The sequence below is a fragment of the Ambystoma mexicanum genome, chromosome 2q (assembly GCF_040938575.1).
Source record: "Ambystoma mexicanum isolate Mex_15411 chromosome 2q, UKY_AmexF1_1, whole genome shotgun sequence".
Taxonomy (NCBI): domain Eukaryota; kingdom Metazoa; phylum Chordata; class Amphibia; order Caudata; family Ambystomatidae; genus Ambystoma; species Ambystoma mexicanum.
Window position 1 is genome coordinate 1018873972 of NC_090924.1, and position 23358 is coordinate 1018897329.

Genomic DNA, 23358 nt, shown 5'->3' on the forward strand with positions numbered 1-23358 from the left:
ATGACACTGCCTTGGTCAGATTTGCAAGTCGATTTTATCGGGCCTGTGATTCGCTCCTCTAGGGGGAACAAGTACATGTTGACCGTAACATGCTTGTTCACTAAATGGATGGAATGTCTCCCGGCCCTAATTTGCAAGGCAGACACAGCAGCTGCCCTGATGATCAATCACATCTTCTCGCGTTTTTGGACTACCCCAAAGGATTGAGTCAGACCGAGGTAGCCACTTCACTAGCGAAGTGATGACAAAGATGTGGGAGATACTTGGGGTCAAAAGGAAACTACACATTGCCTACCGGTGGTCCTCTAGTGGTGGAGTTGAGAGGTACAAAAAAACTATTGTGAGCATATTAAAAAAGTTTGTGGCAGATTCTGGGCCAAGTTGGGACATTCGATTACCCCTTGTCTTGATGGCCATCAGATCTACCCCTTCTTCTGCCTCGAAAATGTCTACATTTGAGCTGATGACTGGATGAAGGATGGTGCTACTGTGGGATGTATTGACCCACTCTGCTATGCGGCATCACCCTGCCAGTTATGCTGAAAGAAACCGCAACAATGGCGGCAAAACCCTTGTGCGTGCCAAAAACCTACAAAAAAAACTGCGTGCTTCAGCACACAAAAAGAGGGATGCTCAACCTGCCACCCATGGTGCATGTGCAGTGGATTAGAGCACACCCTGCAGAAATGTGCGAGTGGGTCCCATGACCAGCAGACAGAGTGCACAGCGAAAGAAGCAGCACTTTGCAAATAAAACCCAAAAATGTGCCTACAAATGACATATGCTTTGTTGCCAAAAACTCCAAAATGCCTATAACACAACACTTTTAACATTCACAATCTTGCCTGGTGCTAAAATCCATGTATTGTGAAACATACAAAGTCTTAAAACTGAAAGCCTCTATGCCAAAATCTAGGTGCAGTACCCAGGGCTGCCTGAATGACAGCTGTCAGAGGAGCACTGAGGAAGCTTTAAAATGACCTAAAACTAAAAAGTCTTCTGAATTGGCAACATAAACAGGATTGTTTCCAAAAAGGAATACAGATTTTAGTTGTGTTTTTGATTCCACAGCTTTTAATGCCAAGAAAGAAATGTATTTGTATGTGATGCAACAAATGTGGTTTTTGCTAAGTTTAAATGTTAATCAGGTTGGCTGAAGCTGCCAGAACTGAAAAAGCAGGGTTTTCTCCCAGAAGGAGGGCCTTCATCTCAGCAGAAACTCCCTGGGAAGTGTTAATTGCAGGTTGGGACAGAATCTTGTCTACAGAAAGCAAAGGAACAATGACAAAGCTGCAGCCCAGGAAATTGAAAGTGTGAAAGGGGTCGTAAATGGCCTCTGGAAGGAACAAGCAAGGAGGGGGACGCCCTGGACTGCAGGGAGACAAATAGAGGCAGAGCCAAGCGATCATCTGTTGCTAAACATGAACAAAGAACACATTTTTAAAAGACTCGTAACTTGCTGTTCAAAATGTTGAAAAATATAAAAAAGGACAGAGTTGTTAATTTAATTTCTGGCTGCATGTGTGAAGAGGCGGCAGAACTGTGTGACATGTTCTGGACAGGAATGCCAAGAAATGTGGTTTTATGCAAAATGTATTACTGTTAGAATTGTGAAAATGTACATGCATATCCCTATGTTAAACACGCACACTTGTGGAAATTTGCAGAAAAATTGGAAATTGTGTTCATAGCGAAAAGGGCAAAATTCTGTAGAAAGTGGAGACAAGATTCCACCACTGCTGGGTTTTGAGGAATATCTGCTATGTAAAATGTGGCATCTTTGTGTGTGATTTGTATAAAGGTGACCAATGTAGAAATGTACATTCAGTATAAAATCCGATTTTGAGACCAGGGGCTAAAGGGAGGTCTCTGAGGATTGTAAAGCAAATCATTAAACGTGACATCACCCAGCCTTGATCCAGTCACTCAAATTGCAAGGCTGAGATGAAGTTAGGTCCAATCCCAGCTCACAGGGGAAAGCTTAGCTAAGCCAGCCCACACACCCTCTTTGTGATGTCATTCTATAGCATAAATAGAGACAGCAGACAACACATAGGGACTCACAGACCCAGCCACTTTCCTGATTCCGGCGAAGCACTCTGATCCAGCTTTCTACATCCAGCTTTAAATATTCTTCCAGATCCAGATGCCAAATCTCTTGCCAGCAATAGAGATTATTGATTTCCAGCAAGGCCCCAAATCCTGAAATGTATTCTCTCCACTCTTTAAAGCGCTGTCTGGTGTGAGAAGGCCTTTGAACCAGTATCCCGAAATTCTCTGGCTTGCCAGAGGAACTCACCATCCAGCTGATCCAAATACCCACAGACTAGGAGAGCAGATCCTGTGCCAATCCGGCGACCGGCCTAGAGGATCCAGTCCCATGCCGGATGTGCTCTCTTTCCTAGACTAGACCCAATCCTGACCAGAGCCGACGGTCCCACTTAAAACTTATCCTGCGAGTATGAATAGGAAGAACTGTGGCCCATAGAATATGTACTTTGCATAGTCTTATCCCGATCTCAGACCCATACTATCTTTCATTCAGAACCAGTATTGTTAGGAGTATCTTTGCCTTGTCTCATCCCTATCCAACCCATCCTATCTTTCCTTCAGAACCTGTATTGTTAGAACTATCTTTGCGCTGACCCTTTTCTCATCTGAAGTAGTAGAGTTTCCTTATCAGGTGGGTCACCCTGATCCAGTGACTGTAATCTCCCTGTGTGGTATCTGCTTCTTCATAGTCATCCTCTAGTGTAAGCAAACCAATTTCATTTGTCATTTTCAAAAGTGCACTCCTGTTTTCCATTCTCGCGCCTATTTTACAAAAATGACCTTTACTAAAACCTCTATAACTCCCTCGGTTTTTATGATTGAAATGAAATTTCAACTTCTACTTGTACCCAACATCCATAGCTATCCATAGAACCCAAACCCGCACTGCAGAACAGTGCAATTCTACCATTATCGCGAATATCGCGCAAGGAAAGTTTGCCGCGAATTACAATTCTGAAAGAATTTTACACGTGTGAAATAGCTGTAAATTGTTTCTTTCTTGGACTTTGAGATCTCAAATGCCTTCTTTGAGCTAAATCATTGTTTGTGACTGTGTGCAACTGTTAAAAGCAGCTCCCATAGGAATTTGCAAGAAATTAAGTTTTTTTGACCATATTGGGTGTTTTTGCCCAGTCAATTCTAAAGACCATTTTAAAGCTATCCTGACATCTGAAAAGTCAATTCCGTTTTTCTCTTGTGTTTGCTGGTGGAACGTGGGACTGATATTCTGTTTGATTTGTGCTATTCCTGAATACCTGCTCTCTCCTCACATCTATTTAATTGCATATTGGGGGGTTGAGGGGTGTTGCAGGGGGAACATTTAACCATAGTGCCATCTGTCCACGCCAACACAAAAATATTCTTCTCTGTGCTGCGTATGTTTTTGGTGCTCATTAATTGATTCCTAGTGTATTAAAAGATATTATTCTGTGTTCTGTCACCCCTTTGGTGATTGTTGTTTACCTACTAAAACATATTGTGATTACATTTTAGATTCCCGGGTTCAGTGTGACCGGGGGAGGGGGGCGTCTCAGGAGAAAGGTGTGATATGAGTGGTATATCGTTCAGAATATTGAACTTAGATAAAAAATTAATAAGGGTTTCAGTTGCGCACTACATGCTGGGCGAGACTTGTGTGTCTGCCGGATTGAAATCACTTACAGCTATGTGACACCACATAACGTGCATATTTCTATATTTTGATGTGTATGCATGTATTGTGCAAAATAGTGACAAGCACACCATCATGTCCTGGAACAGAGCACTGTATAATGCAAATTCCCTTTTCTAAATCCTACCCCTATTCATCAAACTTTAGGGATAATATGCCATGAGCTTTTAATCTGTGAAACCAACCACAGTGTGACAATGCAGTGGATGGCATATATAACCCCTTATGGGTCCTTGCCCAGCCTTTTTCTACCACAGTCCCAATGCTGGTGGTAAATGATCTGTACTCTTCTCAGTTATCACTTATCATTTCCTTCCGAGCCCCATCATCCCCCATCCCTCCCATTCTCCAATGTTTTATTCATTTTATTTATTGCATTTGTTGTACACCCAAACCCTAGGGTATCCTACTCCAACACTTGGTTTTACTTAAAACCCAGTAGTTCTCAGCCACTCTCTACTGCTGTAGACTGCAATCTTCTGCGAATTCTGAGAAATTATTTGAATTTTTCCCTGCCCCAGCATCACTTCCACTCCCTGTACTCCTCTTCACCCACCCCCTGTGCCTCTGCCTAAAACCTAACCCCAGACACTTTCTTCTGTGCATGGCCTGCATTTTTCTGCTGCCTTCTGTGTGAGATAAGATTTCCATGCATTTCTCTGCACTTGGTAATGTGATTTTGAGTTGGGTGTGGAGGAATTAATGGGCTGTGGTGATAAGCGTACCACTAGGCATTGCCTTAACTATATGCTGCACAAATTTGCCTATTTTATTTAAATGTTTGGTATTACACATGTTTTTTGTGTGTGTATATATGTATGTATGTATATGTGTGTGTGTGTATATATATATATATATATATATTTTAAAAGAAACGTAGTTAAAGGGATGTTATGGTTAAGTTGCGCTACTAAAAACCTATGAAATTCACTAAAAAAAACTTTTGTTATTGTTATTTTGCATTTATATAGCGCCTTATATACCATTGGTATGGTCTGAAGGCGCTGGTAGGTTGAACGCCCTTGGGAACCGAGGTTCGGGTCAATGGAGAGATTAGAGAGGGTCAAGGGTGCGTGTGCGCACCAGGTATGTGTGCAGCTGGTGCGGAATTTCTGTGGTAGCTGCTTCCTAGCGATGGGTGTGGTGGTTGAGGAATCAGGAGTAAGTGTTCGGTCTGGCAGGATTATCCAGTCCGAGTGAGGCAGCGTTAGGCCTTACGAGAACGCTTAGCTGGGGGTGAGAAACCAGCAATGTTTACTTAGAGTGATGGGGAGTGAGCGGCGGATGTTGATATGAGAACAGATATACCGAATGGTGTCATAGTATCTCTGTGTTCTACTTGAGTGGTGGTGTAAGGAGAGAGTAAGCGTGGGGTGTGAAATGAAGTATGCTCTTACAACGGTTCCTTGCGTTCCACATCAAAGTCTGCACATTACGCAGACCGGTCCGGTCCGTGCGATGTGTTTTATTTCTCATCTGCTCTTATGCACTATTCATCGGGTCGGCGAATTCATCCGTATAGCGTACTCCTCCATCTAGCATGGAGTACGATGCTAATCATGCACTCTGGTCCATTCATTCATTTGTTTCGTGCGTTCACCCGCTCCCCAGGCTCATCTGTTACGCACTCAATCGCATCAGATGCTCATCCGCCACTTGTCAGTTCTGCATTCATCAGCTCCGTTCACTCTTCCGTACAATGTACTTACACTCGTTTTCTCGCTCTTATTTCTCGTTCGTTCGACGCATACCCGTTCTCTCCCCATACTCAGCCGCTTACTACACTCGGTCGCCCGACATACTCAGCTGCTTGCGATACTCAGCCGCTCGCTACATTCCGTCGCTCGTCAGATTCAGCCGATAGCTGTACTCAGCCGTTCCCTAAGCTCCTCCGCGGTCTATGTTCTTCCCCTCATTAGACTCAACCGTTTTCTACATTCATGTGCTCTCCATATTCATTCAGCCGCATTCTACACTCGTGTGTTCTCCACATTCATCTGTCCACCACATTTATTGGCTCTTCATATTCGTTCGCTCTGTACGCTCACCGCCCTTCACAGTCATCCGCCTTCCGCAGTCATCCGCCCTCCGCAGTCATGCGCCTTCCGCAGTCATCCGCCTTCCGCAGTCATCCGCCCTCTACAGTCATCCGCCCTCTACAGTCATCCGCCATCCACACTCATCTTCCAAAGGCATCCGCCCCTCCACAGTTATCCGCCTTCCACAGTCATCCGCCCTCCACGGTCATCCGCCCTCCACGGTCATCCGCCCTCCACGGTCATCCGCCCTCCACGGTCATCCGTCCTCCACGGTCATCCGCCCTCCCCGGTCATCTTCCACAGGCATTCGCCCTCCACAGTCTTCCGCCATCCACACCCATCTTCCACAGGCATTCGCCCTCCACAGTCGTCTGCCCTCCACAGTCGTCTGCCCTCCACGGTCGTCTGCCCTCCACGGTCGTCTGCCCTCCACGGTCGTCTGCCCTCCACGGTCGTCTGCCCTCCACGGTCGTCTGCCCTCCACGGTCGTCTGCCCTCCACGGTCCTCCGCCCTCCACGGTCCTCCGCCCTCCACGGTCCTCCGCCCTCCACGGTCCTCCGCCCTCCACGGTCCTCCGCCCTCCACCGTCTTCCGCCGTCATCCGCCCTCCGCCGTCATCCACCCTCCGCCGTCCTCCGCCCTCCGCCGCTCTCCACAGACATCCGCCCTCCACAGTCATCTACCACAGGCATCCACCTTCCACATTCATCCGCCCTGCTCAGTCGTCCGCCCTCCACAGTCATCCGCGCTCCACAGTCATGTTCCACAGGCATACACCCTCCACAGGCATACGCCCTCTACAGCCCTGTCCAGTCATCCGCCCTGCCCAGTCATCCGCTCTCCACAGCCATCCGCTCTCTGCAGTCATTCGTCCTCCACAGTCATCCGCCCTCCACAGTCACTTTCTACACATAGCCGCTCTCCATACTCGGACCGCTTTCTACAGTCAATTGGTTTACACACTCATCCGTCACCCCCATTGATTTTGTTCGTATTATTCATCAGGTCTCCAGACCCAACCGTCTTCCAGACGCACTTGTCAACCGCTTTCATCCTCCACATTCATTTATACTTGTCTAGAATCATCTTTATTCATTCGCCCTTCTCACTTATCCGTTCACCCCACTCATCGGCTTTCCAAGCTCGTCCACACTCTATTTTTCTTTTGTCCAGAGATCAATTTGTGTTATTGACTTCACTGTTTAGATCTACATTACTCGTTTTAATTTCTTTTGTGAACATTTGATACAATCCGTTTTTTTTTTTTTTTGCTTTTGGTATTGCTTTAGGTGCTTCGCTGGGTCGGTGTTATTTTGATGATGCTAGCACGGAACCGGTTGGTTTACGGAAAGAGCCAGGTTTTCAGTAGTTTGCGGAAAGCTGTTAGCTCCTCGGTTAGCCTGATGTGGGGTGGGAGAGAGTTCCACAGGGTTGGGGCTAGGGCTGAGAATGATGCTCCGCCTAACCTGACTGAGTTAGTCTTAGGAATTACTAGGAGGCCGGCTGTGCTTGATCTGAGGGTGCGAGTGGGGTGATAAGCTATTCCTTTTTCTTGAAGATATTGCGGTCCAGTTTTATGTACTGCTCGATGGGTGAGGCATAAGGTTTTGAAAGCTACCCTACGGGCTACTGGAAGCCAGTGCAGTGTCTTGAGGGCTGGGGATACGTGGTCTCTTGGACCAAGCGCAAGTAACACTTTAGCCGCTGCGTTTTGTGCTCTTTGAAGTTTGTTCATTTGGTAGGCATGGATTCCGAGGTATAGGGGGTTGCCGTAGTCCAGCCGTGAGATGACGATTGATTGTACCGCAGAGACTCTGTTAGGAAATGATAGATATGGAAAGACGCGCCTGAGGTTTTTGAGGTGGTAGTGGCAGGACTTGGAGACATTGTTGACTTGGCGCGAGAGTGTTAGGTCAGAGTCTAGGGTGCATCCAAGATTTTTCACTGTGTTGGAGGGTATCGGTGAGTTGCCCATGGCGGTTGGCCAGGGTAGAGGGTGCGGGAGAAGATCTGGGTTGCCGGACACCATGTTTTCTGTTTTGAAGGGGTTTAACAGGAGGTGGTTTTGGGTCATCCAGCGTTCAATGTCAAGGAGGCAGGATGCCAGGTCTGGTCGTGAGTTAGGATTTGTGTTCAGGAATTTTAGAATTAGTTGTGTGTCGTCGGCGTAATTGTAACATAGGATGTTGTGTGCACGAATTATCGGTGGGAGGGTGGTCAGGTAGAGATTGAAGAGGAGGGCAGATAGACACGCTCCTTGTGGGACTCCTGTGTCGACTGGTCGGGCTTGGGAGGTAAAGTTGGAGAGTGTCGTTATTTGGTGCCTGTCTTTGAGGAATGAGGCTATCCATTTGAGGGTGGTTCCACGTATTCCTAGGGAGTGGAGGCGATCAAGGAGTATTGAGTGATTGATCGTGTCAAAGGCGGCTGATAGGTCGAGGAGGATTAGTGCGGCGCATCCCGCGGAGTCAGCAGTCATTTTAAGGTCGTCCCAGATAGAGGTTAGGGTGGTTTCAGTTCCGTGACAAGTTCTGAAGCCTGATTGGGCGGGGTCTAGGAGTTTGTTGGCTTCAACAAAGGCGTTAAGTTGAGAGTAGGCGGTTCGATCAATGAGTTTGGCGAGGAATCTGGTGTTTGATATGGGGCGGTAGTTTTTGGGCTCAAGCGGATCGAGCGAGGGTTTTTTAATCAGGGGTTTGACGTGCGCCAATTTGAATGCGTCTGGAAAAGTACCGGAAGAGAGGGAAGCATTTATGATAGATCTTGCGTGTTCTCCTGCGCAGGTGGAGGCAAAGATTTCTTTAAGGGTAGTGGCTGGGCATGGATCCAGTGGTGATCCGGATGGTTTGGGGGCAGATAGGAGTTTGAGAAACTGTTCTGTTGTTAATGGACTGAAGGAGTCGAACGTTGGTTGGGTGGAGGTTGCAGCTGATGGGTTGGGTGGTACGGGTTGGGTGGTACGGGCTGAGGATTGTCTAGTGGCTCTAAGAGTGCTAGTTTGGAGGTTAGAGTATTTGTCCTTTCTATAGCCGTGGAGTAGAAGTGGAGGGAGAGTGAGTCACAGAGTGATTGCGATGCGGTCTGGATGGTTGTGTTACAAGCTGGATTGGTGAATTCGGAGATAATTTTGTGGAGTTCTTTACTTGGGTTTTTGCAGTTTAGGATTCGGGAGTTGTAGTGGGCCTTTTTTGTTTTCCGGATTTCGGCTTTGTACCGATACAGGTGTCGGGCCAGGGTGGTCCTGCTCTCATGGGTTTTCTCTTTATGCCATCTGCGTTCTAGGTGTTTGTATAGTCGTTTAGTGGTCTTCAGCTCAGGAGTGAACCATCTGGGGAAAGGGCCACGGCGGGTTGATGGTTTGCAGGAGGGGGTGAGGCGCATCAGAGGTGCACTAAGCCATGAATCAAGGGCCTCAGGGGTGAGATGGTTGTTGAGAGGGCAGGATGGTGGTGGAGACTGGAGGAGAGCCTCGGCTAAGTCTGGGGTGATTATTAGTTTCTTCCAGCATTTGCCTATAACAGGACGTTATGGTTCCAAGTAAAACCGAAAAACCCTTGAAATTCGCCAGTTATGGTAAGCTAAGCAACCATAACTCGTGCCACCACTGTGCACTGCTAAGACTAACACCCAGGACATCAAAGATGACATCACAAATGTCATTGATGAAAGTACATAGTAATAGCAAAAGTACTATTTATCTGAAAACGACATGAGCTAAGGCCATCCCTCCTCCCCAAGAAACAGCACCACTGCTGTAATGAAGGAGCATGAGAAACACTGCCCCTACCTTACAAATAACACACGCACAACATTTTCCCCCGTCCACCTACCCCTCCATATTACTGTTTGGTGCATCTTTGCTCATTTCAGTCCGCAACTTTCGTTCTTAGCTGTCCTCCCAAGAAAAAGCCATCCGTAAACAAAATAAATGTTCCTTTAAGAACCACCTTTCACAGTTTAAAATATAACTAAAATAAAATCGCATAGACTCCATCTACTTTATATTTCTCAGTAAAGTACATAGACACAATAAGATTTTCCAACATTTCTATTTGCAGTTTGTGTTATGCTAATGGGAATATTGCAGCGTTCATCCTCCGTTCCAGGGACTGGAACGTTGAATAAAGGGCCAGCAGCCCAATCGAAGCGAGAGTGCATAACGAGATCTCTGGATCACTACCCCCCTTCCACCCCTAAAATGGGGGATGAATGCCATTAACAATCTAGATTTCCAAAGCAGTAACCCGTGCTACTAAAAAAGAGGATTTTTGTCCCGGTTTAGGAAACCAAATCCTTTTCCAAGATGGCCACCATAGAAAGGGAATGCGGGTGTCCCATACAGGGTCCCTCTTCACTTTCCATGGCAGCCTGCAAAAAGCAAAAAGGAAACCCTGTTAACATATTACCACAAGCACTTTTTTCTACCTTTTTGCAAATGTATCCTAATGTCGAACAACTTTACCACAAAGCCAGTTCCAGGTGGACATGTCCACTTTAATCCTATCCTTTCTCCCTTCTGTTCATGCCCAGTAGCCACATTGTGCGGATCATGACCTTATACCATGACCCCGACATTCTGCCCACTACCCACGGCTACAGCTTACCCCTCAGTCAGTAAAGGTATACCGCTATTTTTACACTTGTCAAATACGAAAACACTCCCACATCTCCAACACCATGCTTTTCGGTCGTTGCCAATCAGCCTTACGTCAATTTACTTCCACCCACGTTTTTTTTTTTCAAAACTGTCAAAAGAATACACAAATAATCAATCATATTAGGTGTGCACAAAATTCCTACAAACTTTGTAAAATCATTTGCAATCACTAGTCTTGTCCATTGCTGCATCTGCGTAACATAAATTGCCCTGATGTCACAAAATCATATGGGCTGCCCCTGACGTCACATAACCAACCCTAATGATATTCTACACCTTTTTTGGATGACGTTCCTCTCCAGCGTAGCCAAATGCGCCCATAAGCACCTACGTGCCATGACGCAGAACCTGAAAATGAACACACGGCGACTTACAACGTAACACGTCACATTTTGAAATAATAAACTGGTTTTTAAAAGAAAACATTAACACTTTACAATTTGTAAAGTACATTTATTTCACAATAAACTGACCGAGACCATCGGACTATTCCCATGTTCAATCAAATTGTAACTTTGTTTCTTCGGTCGTCATCGAAAATGTTAATCGTAAGGCACATGTTGTTCTTTTCCCATACACAAAGTATTCGTTTTCGATAAAGAAACCGCTTCGATCGCACAGTGAATTCCAGGACGTCGGCATGAACTTGGGCCTAGACCACCATAAAAGATGTTATGTTACTCCTAATTGCCACTGCAGCGTACGGACAAATGGGTCCTGCGAGATGGTCCCACAAAACAGTCACGGTTAGGCAGCCGGTCACGAGTACGTGCATCTGGCGTGCGAAAAATCCATCACTTGGCATCTGGAATCCATGGCAATCGCAGTAATGCATGATGTAGCTATTTGGAAAACAGAACAGAAAATACGTATCAATACCCAACCTTTAGCAAACAATTTAAAAAAAGACAAAAAGAATGAGGAAACTGATGCACAAATCGATGTGGTCATACATTACATTTTAAAGAAATATTAGCCTTGAACATGGGTGAATCTAGTGATAGCCTACAGACGCCGAGAATCTGCACTCTCCATAACTAAAAAAAAATGACAACTACACAGAAAGATAATATTTCAGTTACATTGCCAAAATTAATGTTCAGGTAATAAAACATTAAATCTTGTTCCGGTGTACAGTTGTCAAAAGCAAACTTACACGATCTTGACCTTCTCCATTGTCTTCGTGAAACTCAGACAGCAATGCGCTTGCACTAAAGATTCTTCATGAACTGATATAACATGTGCCTTACAAACGTTTGTAATGCATAACCTTACCAAATGGTCTTTTTTGCAAACTTTCACTCCCTGCATTCTTACTGAATTTTCCCTTTCGATCAAGGTAAAAAAGCAATTGACCCTTATGGGTTCAGTCGGATGCGTGGGCCTACTGAGCTCGCAACCAAAAAAGCAAAGCAAGTGACCTTCACTCAGAATCCAAATACATTCTGACTTTGCAACAACATGTCTCGATGCATTCATGAGAACTGGTACTCCCATACTCTTCCATGTGGCTGCCTCAGATTTCAAACTCTAGGGCGCAAGTCTGACTACAATATTATTTTAAATACATTGTAACACAGACACAGTAATTCTTCGCCTGTACTTTACGGACATTATATTGAGCAACAACTTCCATTTTACCTTATGACTTTGGTGACAGAAAAACACCACTTTTTGACTTCCTGCTGTCACATCCCATCCCAGCCTCATTAACACTCACCTTCCGAGACAGTATTTCATAATTTTAACAAGTAGAATGTTGTTTTATATGTTTTAGCGGCGATGGCCGCGTACACCAAAACACAAACGAAAGATGGCGGGCGCATTGAAACAATCTGACGCACTTCACGCTCTTCAACATCCAATCAGTGAACGCGTCACATGTCCGCGGACATGACGCTATGGATTAGCCAAGCGATATGTTGTCCGCGGAGCGAACAGGGAAGTGTGACCACGGAGCGGACATGCATTTTTTGGTCGTTTTAAAGAAAACTACTGGACGTATTCTCACCAAATTTACAAAAACACGCTTTCGGGACCAAGCTTTTGCTCCTGCCGTAAATTTGGTGAAAATCTGTCCAGCGGTCTGGGCTGTAGGCGTGCACAAACTCCCCCCCCCCCCCCCATTCAGTCTATGGGAAAAAGCGACGTTTTGGGACCCTCCCTAAAACTCCCTCCCCCGCCCCCGGACCAAACCTCACCAAACTTTGCATACAAATTCTGAGTGGGCCATATACTTTTTTTGCAAAGTTTGGTGAGGATTCGTCCAGGGGGAGCGGAGTTATAAGCCGCCCAAAAAGTGCTCTTCCTATGGGATTAGCAACTTAACCATAACTACACGGCCACTACTGTGGCCGTGTAATACATATTCTCCACTGAAGCAAGGTTTATTACCACATACTAGCCTTAAATGCAGATCGTCCAATTTGGTTTATGTGATTGAGTGCCAACGGGACACCTTCAAAAAGCAATACGTAGCCGAAACCACCCATGACCTTTGCATGAACTACAGAAATCACAAATTGGCCATCATTAAACAGAGAGAGGACCAGCCTTTAACCAATCATTTTAACTGTCCTGACTACTCCTTGTCAGACATGAGAATTTCTCCTGTTGAGCATGTCTTTAGAATAGAGCTTCTAGCCTCTAGAGGCAGCGTCTGGATTTACCGTTTTAAATCCTTGCGTCCCGATAGACTGAAAATCGTTGACATCACTAGCCGAGCTATCAAACTTAGATTGTTTTCGACTGCATTCATTCTACATTCCAAATGGAGCTTTGGTTGGCCATGCTTTTTGTAAAATGCAGCACTGACTTGAATAATCTGGGCAGCCACTGAGAAAGGTCTCTTCTGCTAGGTGAGGAAGGCAGAAGCTCAAACGTTGTAGCATTAATATTAATTGATCTACAATGGATTTATCTGTTTTGAGACATTACTCTATTGGGACATTTACTCAAGATTCCAATGATAAGATAAACAGTCTGGTACAAAGGCTTCCCAGCCCATCCCTAACGCTCACACTTCACGTAGATCCTCTTTCCCCCTTTCCACTTTCAAAGCATAAAAGTTAACCAAAGACTACAGAGTCTCATCGAGAATGGACAAGTTGAGATCCTATTTATTGCAGGTTTGCAAACCAATAAACTGACAGCATATCACTAACCCACCACTCAAACTAACCCAACCCGCCTCCCATTTGCCTTCTCTTTATAACCCTCATGGCCTGGCACCTTGCAATACATGTCACTTCTGTTTCACCGCTGACCTCTCCCCTCCCCCAAAACATAACCATACCAGTTACCCAGGCATTGTACGCTAGCTGGGGTCTGGACTAAAAGAATCGCCGTTCTAAAGCAGGCAACGCTACGACCAATACTATATACCCAGCCCAAAATCCTCATCCCATTGCAACATACCCGGAAACCCCTATGGATATTTGAAAGTAGGTCTCCTACTTTATCCTGTTGAATGTTCTTGGGGTGTCTGGATGGAGGTCCTCTGGAGTCCCTGTACCATTTAACAACGCAAAAATGGAATGAAAGACTGAGTCTCATTGTGAATGGCCAAGTCGAGATCCCATGTATTACAGGTTTGCACACCAATAAACGGACAGCATATCACTAACCCACCATCCAAGCAAACCCAATCCGCCTCCAATTCGCCTTCCCTTACATCCCCTCATTGTCTGGCCCCTTGCAATACATGTCACTTCCGTTTGACCTCTCCACCTCTCCCAAAACATAACCATGGTATTCTTTGTATATTTCCAAAGTCCTTTCATTTGCGGTTAGCTCTGGTATGACGATATACAGTGTCCACCTCCTGCGGTGGGGGGCATGGGGCCATCGCCCCAAAGGTCTTTCCGGCAAAGTACAACGCTCTATTGTTTGAACGAGTACCAACTGACGGATCCAGAAATGGCCAGGTGGCCTTCACCCATTCCCCCCTGAGAGCTCCTTAAAGCGCTGCCTTAGCAGTCCTACAGCACATGGCAGTTTAGGGAGCCCTTGAGGTAAACATTGACCCGAGCCAATAAATTCTCATTCCCCTATCCAATTTCCACTAGGAGTTAAGGGAAAATAATAAACCCTTGGGCATGTATAAGAGGAGTGACACTTTGGGTAGTCGAGTATCCTGCCAGGCCCCATACCTCCTCCCGGGGACTATGAATGTTCGCACTGCCTCTCCCATAAAATAAAGTCAACCCTTTCCCTCTCTTCCAAATATCATTTGGAGCACTTTTGTTTTTCGGCTTTTCTCCGCATTACTGTGGAAATTTCTTGCATTAAAGAAATGAAATGGCAGGTTTTCATTTCAGAAAAGCCTCAATACTGTGATGCATTGTAGGAGATATATAAAACATTTTTGGGGTCAGGGTTCGCTCCCTTATCCATAAACGTTTTAAAAACTACTGCATGGTTTTAGCCGAAACCAAAATAGGCCCATCTACAGCACTTTGTGCCCATGTATTTTGTATTTGGTGCACATCCATCCAGCCTGCTGAAGGGCTAGGTTCCACAACCGATTTACCACTTTTTGATGGGTGCGCCGAAACATGTGGCGAGGTTCTGTGTTTGTGTTTGATGCGTGTCAGCGTCTCCTGTGCTGCTACTGACCCCTCGGTATGTCTAATATGTTTGCTTTTGTTGTCAGAGGAACCCTTCATAGCAGTGCAGGATGCCTGCCCTCCAGAGCTGGGGACGGGCACCTGGGAATCTTCGTTTTCCAGTCGGACGTCTCCCCAGTGTCACTTATGGTGCCTGGACTTTATTGCTCTGCTTCAGATTCCTCTGTGCCGGCGGGGTATTCAGACGATGCTTCAGCTTGCATCGCATATACCGGCGGGGTATTCAGACGATGCTTCAGCTTGCATCGCATAGGCTGCCAAGCACTTCAACCGTCAGTCTTTAAGTGTTTTCAGACGAAAAAAGACCTTATACGCTCAGCATCTAGTTTCCCGTTGTTCATGAGGGAGGCAATGGCCACACACACACACACACACACACAGTGTGTTTCGTTCCAGGGAAAGTTTGGGTTGCAAGACGGACCACATTTTAATGGAGTTTTCTCCATTATAAGTGATCGGAAGAAAGGGAGACCTAAGAATTAAGATTAATGGGGAATATGAATGGAGGCATTCTCTAAGGGGTTTTATATATGGTTTCTCCCCACTCACTACTGTGTAGGCTGTTCGCAAGGCTCCTGGATCTCTGGACCATGGGAAGGCCTGGTCGAGATTCACTGGAAGTGTCGAGTCGGAAGTATAGAGCGAACTTGCCAAAGGTGAGAAAGAGCGCGGTATTTAAGTTAATTATTAAATCTCGGAGAAGAGCAATAAACTCAAAGCATAGAAGCTCTGTGAAATGCGACTAACATGATGGAATGAAAAAAGCAATCTGAGGACCTCTCGACACTTGACGGACGATGGGTACAGTACACATCACAGCAGGGATAGTACAAACGCCCTGTCGAAGTCCCTTTTTGATTTTGAAAACAAGTTATGTAATACTCTGCGCCAACCACTTGATGTCGGCCTATGCAAAGCGTGTGATTCTAAGCAGATATACTCAAACCTCAGAAAGACGATTACAGGTATGCAATGTTTGTGATATATATGCTGTACATATATTTTAGAGGCAAAGTCTGCCCACTACACCTAAACTTGAAGATCTGCAACTTGGAAAAGCCTATGGATATTGTACTTTAATTTGTATGGAGGTTGTATTGATTGCAGTATCTCCCACATTGTTTTTTGTTAATGCTGATTTGTTCTTTTGCAGGTAATTTGGACCTCACGGGACAGAAACAGGTTTTCAAAGCAGAGAATAATCCTTGGGTCACGCCCATCGCGGACCAGTTCCAGCTCGGAGTTTCTCATGTTTTTGAATATATCCGTTCCGAAACTTATAAGTAGTAAGTGTCCAATTTCAAACAGTACAAATTTGCAGCATGACAGTGTTTTGGCAATAACTTTATAATTAAGATATAAAATACTATCTTGTTACAAACAGATGAATTTCATCAGTGACAAACGATTGATGTGCAGCGATAATTGGTCACAATTGTTGCAAAACAGATATTGGATCTCTGTAAATATGCATTTTAGTTGACTGAAATTTCAATTAAATGCAAAATAAATGTGGGTGGCTTATGGTGTTATAATTAATAATAATAATAATTCAGCATTCATATAGCGCTACGAACCCTCAGGCATCTGAGCGCTACTTATATATTACCCACGGTGTGTGGTGCTCATTTATCGACCTCGGAAGGATGAAAGGCTGAGTTTGGCCCTGCCGGGATTTGAACCTCCAAGGCTCTGCACAGATGTCAAAGCAAGCGCTCTACTCTCTGTGCTATTGGACCGGCTAGTCTAATTTAAATACTAATTTAAATAATTAGTATTTAAAATGCTGATGTCGGAGTTCTTGTCAGTAACTGGCACTTGTGACCTTGTAGTTTGTCCAAGCGTAGATTTTCTTTGTTCATGTTTCCATACTCGGTCCATCTTCTAATGTGGATTTTAAGACATTGATGTGCGGAGGTTCATGCACTGTTTTTTTAAATGTGTTTATTTTAGGTGCTTTTCTATGGCATTGTGTATGTATTAGACCAGTTGAAGGTATTCACTCTGCTGACCAATCCCTTGAGATGTATGCCAGCAAAAATATGAAGCTTGTCACAAAAGTGAAATAAATGAATTGCAAGCATAAACATGGGTTTCTAAAGGTCGCGTTTTTTGCTAGCTATCACAGGGTGTTGGAATGTGATCTCGACGCCAGGCATATACAGTAGCGTGGATGGAGGAAACGCAGCTGTAAATTTATTCACCAGTCCATTCTTAATGACGGGTAAAATATTTGGGGCTTTTGTCTCTTCATCTGTTAAGGGTATCGGGTACATTTTACTTGTTAACACCCGCCTTCCAGTTTAGTGGCTCTTCATTGTTACCACAGCAGATTCACATGCGGCAGGGCACATACACGAAATCTGCACATGATGACAACGCTGTGTGCATGTTTGTGTAGGGAATGTCGGTCTGAAGTAGAGTGTGTATGGTGAGGAGTCTCCGAGATCCTGGCCTGTTTCCGTCAACAGAAACGATGGACACACTGTGTCCCGCAATACCTAGCATGTCTTGGAGACTGGGGCTTAACATGGAGAATGCATAGCAGAACTCGGTGTTGCGCCACACAACTATGGAATGCTGAGCCTGCCCTAGACCCTTGAACCCAATCATGGGCTAATGCTCTGCATACAAGTGGGATGGCCAATCTGGGAGGGGGCTCTAAAGTGTGGTCACGTCAGCATATTGTAAATTAAGTTCTCGAAGGTTTGTAAGTTAATCACTCTCTCATTCAGTAATTAAGCAATGCCGTTGGTGAGTAAATCGCCCTCATTCTGTAAACCCATCACCAATGAGAAAGAGGAGGGGACAAATTGCACCCATGTGGTTTCCTGGTGATTTGCATAAAAGCAGAGAACATTTTGAGAACATAAGAATGACCACACCATTTAAAATGTAAAATGTGTCTCCAATACTGATTCAGGCATGAAGCCCTCCTGAGCAAGTGATGCAAACTGGACTGCCTGCTCATTTCTTTTGTCACAAAACTTACACAAACAGTAAAAAAAGAAGTCTGTAAACCACAAGCCGTATATACTCCTCTTTAGCGTGCCTGTTTATGAAGGTGAGGTTTGGGCTGTTCGGCTTGATCTGGACGGCTCACATCTCTAAGTGCACTGTAGCTTGAAAATCAGTCACTCAGTCTCTGTCGCTGATAATGAGTCTCCTGACACAGGCCTGCTGGCCCTTGGCTATACTCAACATGGGGAGTTTGACGCGCTCGCCACCATGGAACAATCCTCCCGCAATACACATTTTGTCAGCGCACAGCTCCAAATCTACTGCTCTCTATCAGGAAGACGCATGAAAGAATGACTGCAGTGGTGCAGTTCAAAAAAGGGAAGTATCGAACTGAACATCATTCCCAGATCATTTGCCCTGTCCTGAAATTCTACATGCTAGCTGTTAAAACATCAATGTTACACCCACCGCCATTGACGTTCAATTAAATGCAGCATTGAATCTAGTGCCCGGACTGTTAACCATCTATCAAGGAAACAGGAGTTATTAACGCCGATAGATGCACTGTTTTAACTGGGCAAAAAAATCTCGAACGAACTTCTGGCTTGAGACCACAACAGATGCGAGGTTCCCCACCAGCCAAAGAGACTTGAAGATTGCAGAACATGATTAATTATAGTGGATTTCCATAGTGCAAAGAGAAAAATAAGCCAAAAAGTAGCCGAGATTTTGTACAATATACAATTAATATTTGCACAACACTATACAACATTAAATTTGCCATAATTAGGAACATATATTTTAATAGATTGGCAAACACTTTCTTTGGATTTCAAATTATATGGTAGAACACATTTTTTCCCAAGTTGCATTGCTTTATGTAGGTAACTGGTACATGTGTTCCCATCTGCTAACTCAAGGTCAACTCTTCTGTAAGATGCTAATGCTCGAAAATCTATCCAACTATGAAAACCTTTTCCGTTTGGAAGGCATCAGAGATTGAGCCTCTTGTCCAAGTGCAGGCTTGAGGTTTGTCAACCTCAGCCTGAAGGCAGGGGATGCACATGTATAACCCTGAATCAGCATTTTCCCCTTAAACTCCGAGAACTGTGCGTGAACCCATTTAATAGTACTTGTATAGTGTTCAGCTGACTCATGATGATAAGCCTTTGGCAAACATCTAGATGAAACAAACATTGTGATTTCTGCCCTTCCGGCTCCCAACATTTTGCTGACATGTCTGGGGTGTTAATAGCTGCATACACCTCTAGGGATGGGGAGGCATCAGTGGGAAGGCACTGCCCACGACCTGCATTCAAGCCCTCATTTCATTCTGGCATTTGACCTGGGTCCTAGAGCCATTACCAGCCAATAAAGCTCCCCTTACCCCCCTGTCTATATTGCCTAACTAGAACTCCTGCTTGTAATACAGTTATGTACTTTAATGGAGAATGTAACAAACCCTGTATTTAATATTTTCCTTTGCACTTCCGCGGATACATCTCCGGGTGATTTCTAAATATTTCCAGTAGAGCAAAACGCCCAAAACTCAGGTGATTGACTCCCCAGATATGCTTTTCCAAGCTCAATGCATGAGATTAGGGTAAAAGGACAGTGGGAGTGTTTTCCTAAGGGGAATGTTTTCAGATTTCTCCTTGAAGAGGGAGTGAGTAGTTGGGCAGACAGTGTGAGAGTTCACGCCGTGAAATGAGCATACATGTCTGTCATCTAGTCTTCTCCTATACAGTGAAACGCTGGTCATACACAGCCTTTGGAAGCTCTCTATCTTATCAGGTTGTAAACAATTGTGTCCCCCCTTGTTCAAGCTCTTGTATACAATTTAAGATGATGTTTATACGTTTGCTTAGAAGCTACTTCATCAGTTGTCTGTATGTCATTAACAGATTTCTGTCAAAAAGCAGAGCAAGAGGCCTTATATTACCTGAAATATGGTTCACTTTGCCGTCGTATTCTGGCACAGATTGATTTCAAAGTACATTGCTTCTCTCCCTCAAAGTACATGGCCTCTCTCCTACTATACAGAATTCTCAAATCTAGCTATGCTTAGTACCTCACACCACTTGCATTGTTAGGTCGCTGTATTTAGTGTAGCCGATGGACTCTCAACTCTAGACCTGGACAAGCGAGCGACCACAACCCGGTATAGCTGGCCACACATAGACTCTCCAAACCTCAAGAGCACCCACCCACGTGTCTGACCTCTACTGGGCTTGTTAGTCGAGCCTTGCCAGCCACCCAAGTCTTAGAATGGCAAACATGCCCACACGCATCTAAGCTAATCCCTTAGAATCTCTAACCACATCAACTACGGTCACCAAGGGCGTTCATCCAAGGAAAAAGCAAATTGAGGCTACACAAGTGGGTAAAGAGCGCTATATAAATAACAAATGCAAAACAATACAATACAATTTAAGATCACAGCAAATAGATTTTCAAGTGACAGCAGAATGCTGAAAGATTGGGGTGTTTTCTCTGCAATGCACACTGGCGATTTTTAGAAAACTGCTTTGTCCCAAAACTAAGTGACAACGATCATGTTACTGTAACCAATGAGACTCTACCAGTTTAAGAGTAATCTGGTCAAAATTCCTTAATAGAGAATCCAGGTTGCTTTCTAGATTTGTTGTAGTGGGCCTGAAAGAAGTTGTTGTTTGGTATGTGGAGTACTGCTAAGCGTGTTCCTTTTTAAAAAGACCACATGCAAATGTTGAACTCGGGCTTTCCGTCTGCATTGCTTCACAATCCAAGATCTTTTGTTACTGGAAAGCAGTTCGCTTTGCCAGCGCTTGTTAAATTAGCTACCATCAGTTTAGGCTTTTGTGTAGACATCGGACGAGCATTTACAGGCACTACCACATTTGGTACAACCTGGCCATCAAATGGCAACAGTGAGAACATGGATTTGGTACCTGAGTGTGTGATGGCAATGTCTGGCTAATGTCTAGGCAAGAGACAACATTGTTGGATGGTGCAAAGAAATATTTCGAGAACACCAATATTTATAAATCAAGTATCTGAAGGCGCTAGTTAAGAAATGTTTATTACTCCAGGATCTGGATTAAACCTGTAGTTAAGCTACTACATTTTAGAAGACTGCTTAGAAATAACACAGGCATCCCCTCCAAAGCACAGAGCTTGCTCAACAATCCCAGGGGGCCTGTATTTGGGGTAAAGAGGCAGGTTAGTGGGTGGGACTGGCCTTGTGGATAGCATGGTCCCTAGCTGGCTTGGCAGTTAGATGGTGGGCAACGACCTGTGTGTGCCCCTCCTCACAATCCTTCTCTGCCCTATCTTTATGTCGCGGGTCAATTGGTTCAGCTCCTAGGAAGAATTTATAGTGCCACCTAAAAGCCAAAACTAAAAATTAAAAGATAGTTTGTGAAATGTTTTAGATTTGAGAAAGATTTGCACGTGAGTAACGGGGGCTTTGCTCTGTGATCTAACTCAATTTGTTAACTTTCATTTTGGAAACTCTTGCATTGTTTATTACTATTCAGGAAGTCTGTTCCTTTTGATTACAGCCCTTTAAATATGTATAAAGAGCTATCACATGCTCTCTATCTTCTTTTGAATGCTGAATGAGCCTTCTGTCCCTTTGCATCTTTAACTCTACGGTCCGTTAATTAGATCTGTTGTCTTCTAAGTTTCCTTGATTCTGTTTGAAATGCTTTAGTGTCCCGCATTGGCGCCAAAGATATAAGCTGTTGAATGTTTACCATTCTCGTGCTTGTGACTATAAGATCCGCTGCTTCCTTCCGCTCGTTTCAGATGTTTCTGTATGTTTTGGGCTGTGTACTCTGGACGGGCACTGTTTTAGTTGGTTCCTTTTCGCTCCCCTATCATTTTCAGTTGTACGGTCTTGAAGTCTACCTTCCATCATTATCCTTTTAACAAACATGATGCTAAATGTGTGGCTGTCTGCCGGTGCCTAAAGCAATGTGTCTGTATTTCCTTTGTATTTATTTAAGATAAAATATTGCCGTTTTAATACTATGCGTGAATCACTAGAGCAGGCGAAGAATTCCCACGCAAGTGCTTTATAATAACTGGGCATTGGGATGTGGCATGTCCCAGGCTGTGAAATGGGAAGTGGAAATATTAAAAGTGGACGGCACAAACTAACAGATCACGCAGATGCAGAAAAGCACTGTAATATACAACTCTAGGATCCCGGTCTAAATCGCCCGACAGAAGAGCGTTCTTGTGGAAGACCACCTCTGAAGGTAGCTCTCTGCCAGTGCGCCATGTTTGGCGGGGTCTCCACTGCACACTTAATTCCCCCTGCACAGCATCACCCACCCTCCTCTCCTGCCCTATCCCACCATGTACCAGTGGGTCTCCCGACTTACCCCCCCTGAGTCTGCCTCAAACTTTTCCTCTCCCGAAGCCATTTGGGCAGCGCTTTTACATATCTGAGCACGAGCAATGATCTTTTGTATATCAAGCTTCGGTAGCTGATTTGGGACTACTAATGCATCTGTACAGGTATAAACCAGGCAGAGAATCGCACTGTACATCTCTGGCGGCCCTTCTAGAGACGGGAGGGGCGTTTTGATGTCTTCAAACGCTGACCAGTGGTGTTATTGTTCATTTTTAAGTTTAGGGAGGCCGAGCAAGGATGGGAAAGGCAGGTGGGGAACAGAGCGATTGAGCAGTCATATGGTTGGACAGTAGGACTTGCAGAATATCAGAAAATAGTTATCTAGTTTGGGTACGTGTAAGGATGGGCAAAGTAAGACCATTGAAAGGTTTATAGATCGAGGGAAGGAATTTGCAGAGGAACACATGATGTAAAGAAAGCCGCCATGTCTAAAAGTGACGAGTAGAGTTGGATAAAGGTACATGGGTGTGTGAAGAAAGTATTGGAGGCAAAGTCCAATACTTCTAATCTAGCGCCTGGAGTGCAGGGGGATGGTTAACCATGTCAATGTTGGCAGAGAGATCGTGGAGCATGGGGATCGAAAGAGTGGTGAAGAACCTGTAGATGTGGTTGAGTGCTGTTTCAGGAGTCTGCAATGGAGGGGTCATAGCATCTCTTATCATGTGGGTAGGCTGTGATGCAGTTAAGCTCCACACATTCCAGTGCTTTATAGTAGCGGGGGGATTGGAGATCGGCCAAAGGGGCTATAAAGTCTCAGGCAGCCATTCCTTTGAACCACATGTTCATGCCTTCCACAATCCTTAGCACTTGGACTACCCCCTCTCCAGAACCTTTTTTAAAACTGGCTTATAGTGTGCGAGGGAGAGAAAGAATGAAAGATAGACGGGCAGGCCTGGCTTTTGTGCCTTGCAATGACTTGTAACAGATGTGTTGTAAAGCCTTTTAT

The 23358-nt window shown here is 44.8% G+C and overlaps 1 protein-coding gene across 2 annotated transcripts in view; it reads left to right on the forward strand.

The window, feature by feature from the left end:
* Positions 1 to 23358, forward strand: part of RSU1 (Ras suppressor protein 1) — a 994395-nt gene that overhangs the window by 546649 nt on the left and 424388 nt on the right. For both annotated transcript variants that reach the window (XM_069648354.1, XM_069648355.1), the window contains one exon: positions 16203 to 16335. In XM_069648354.1, coding sequence (XP_069504455.1) covers positions 16203 to 16335 — 133 coding nt within the window. The remainder of the gene's footprint in view (positions 1 to 16202; positions 16336 to 23358) is intronic.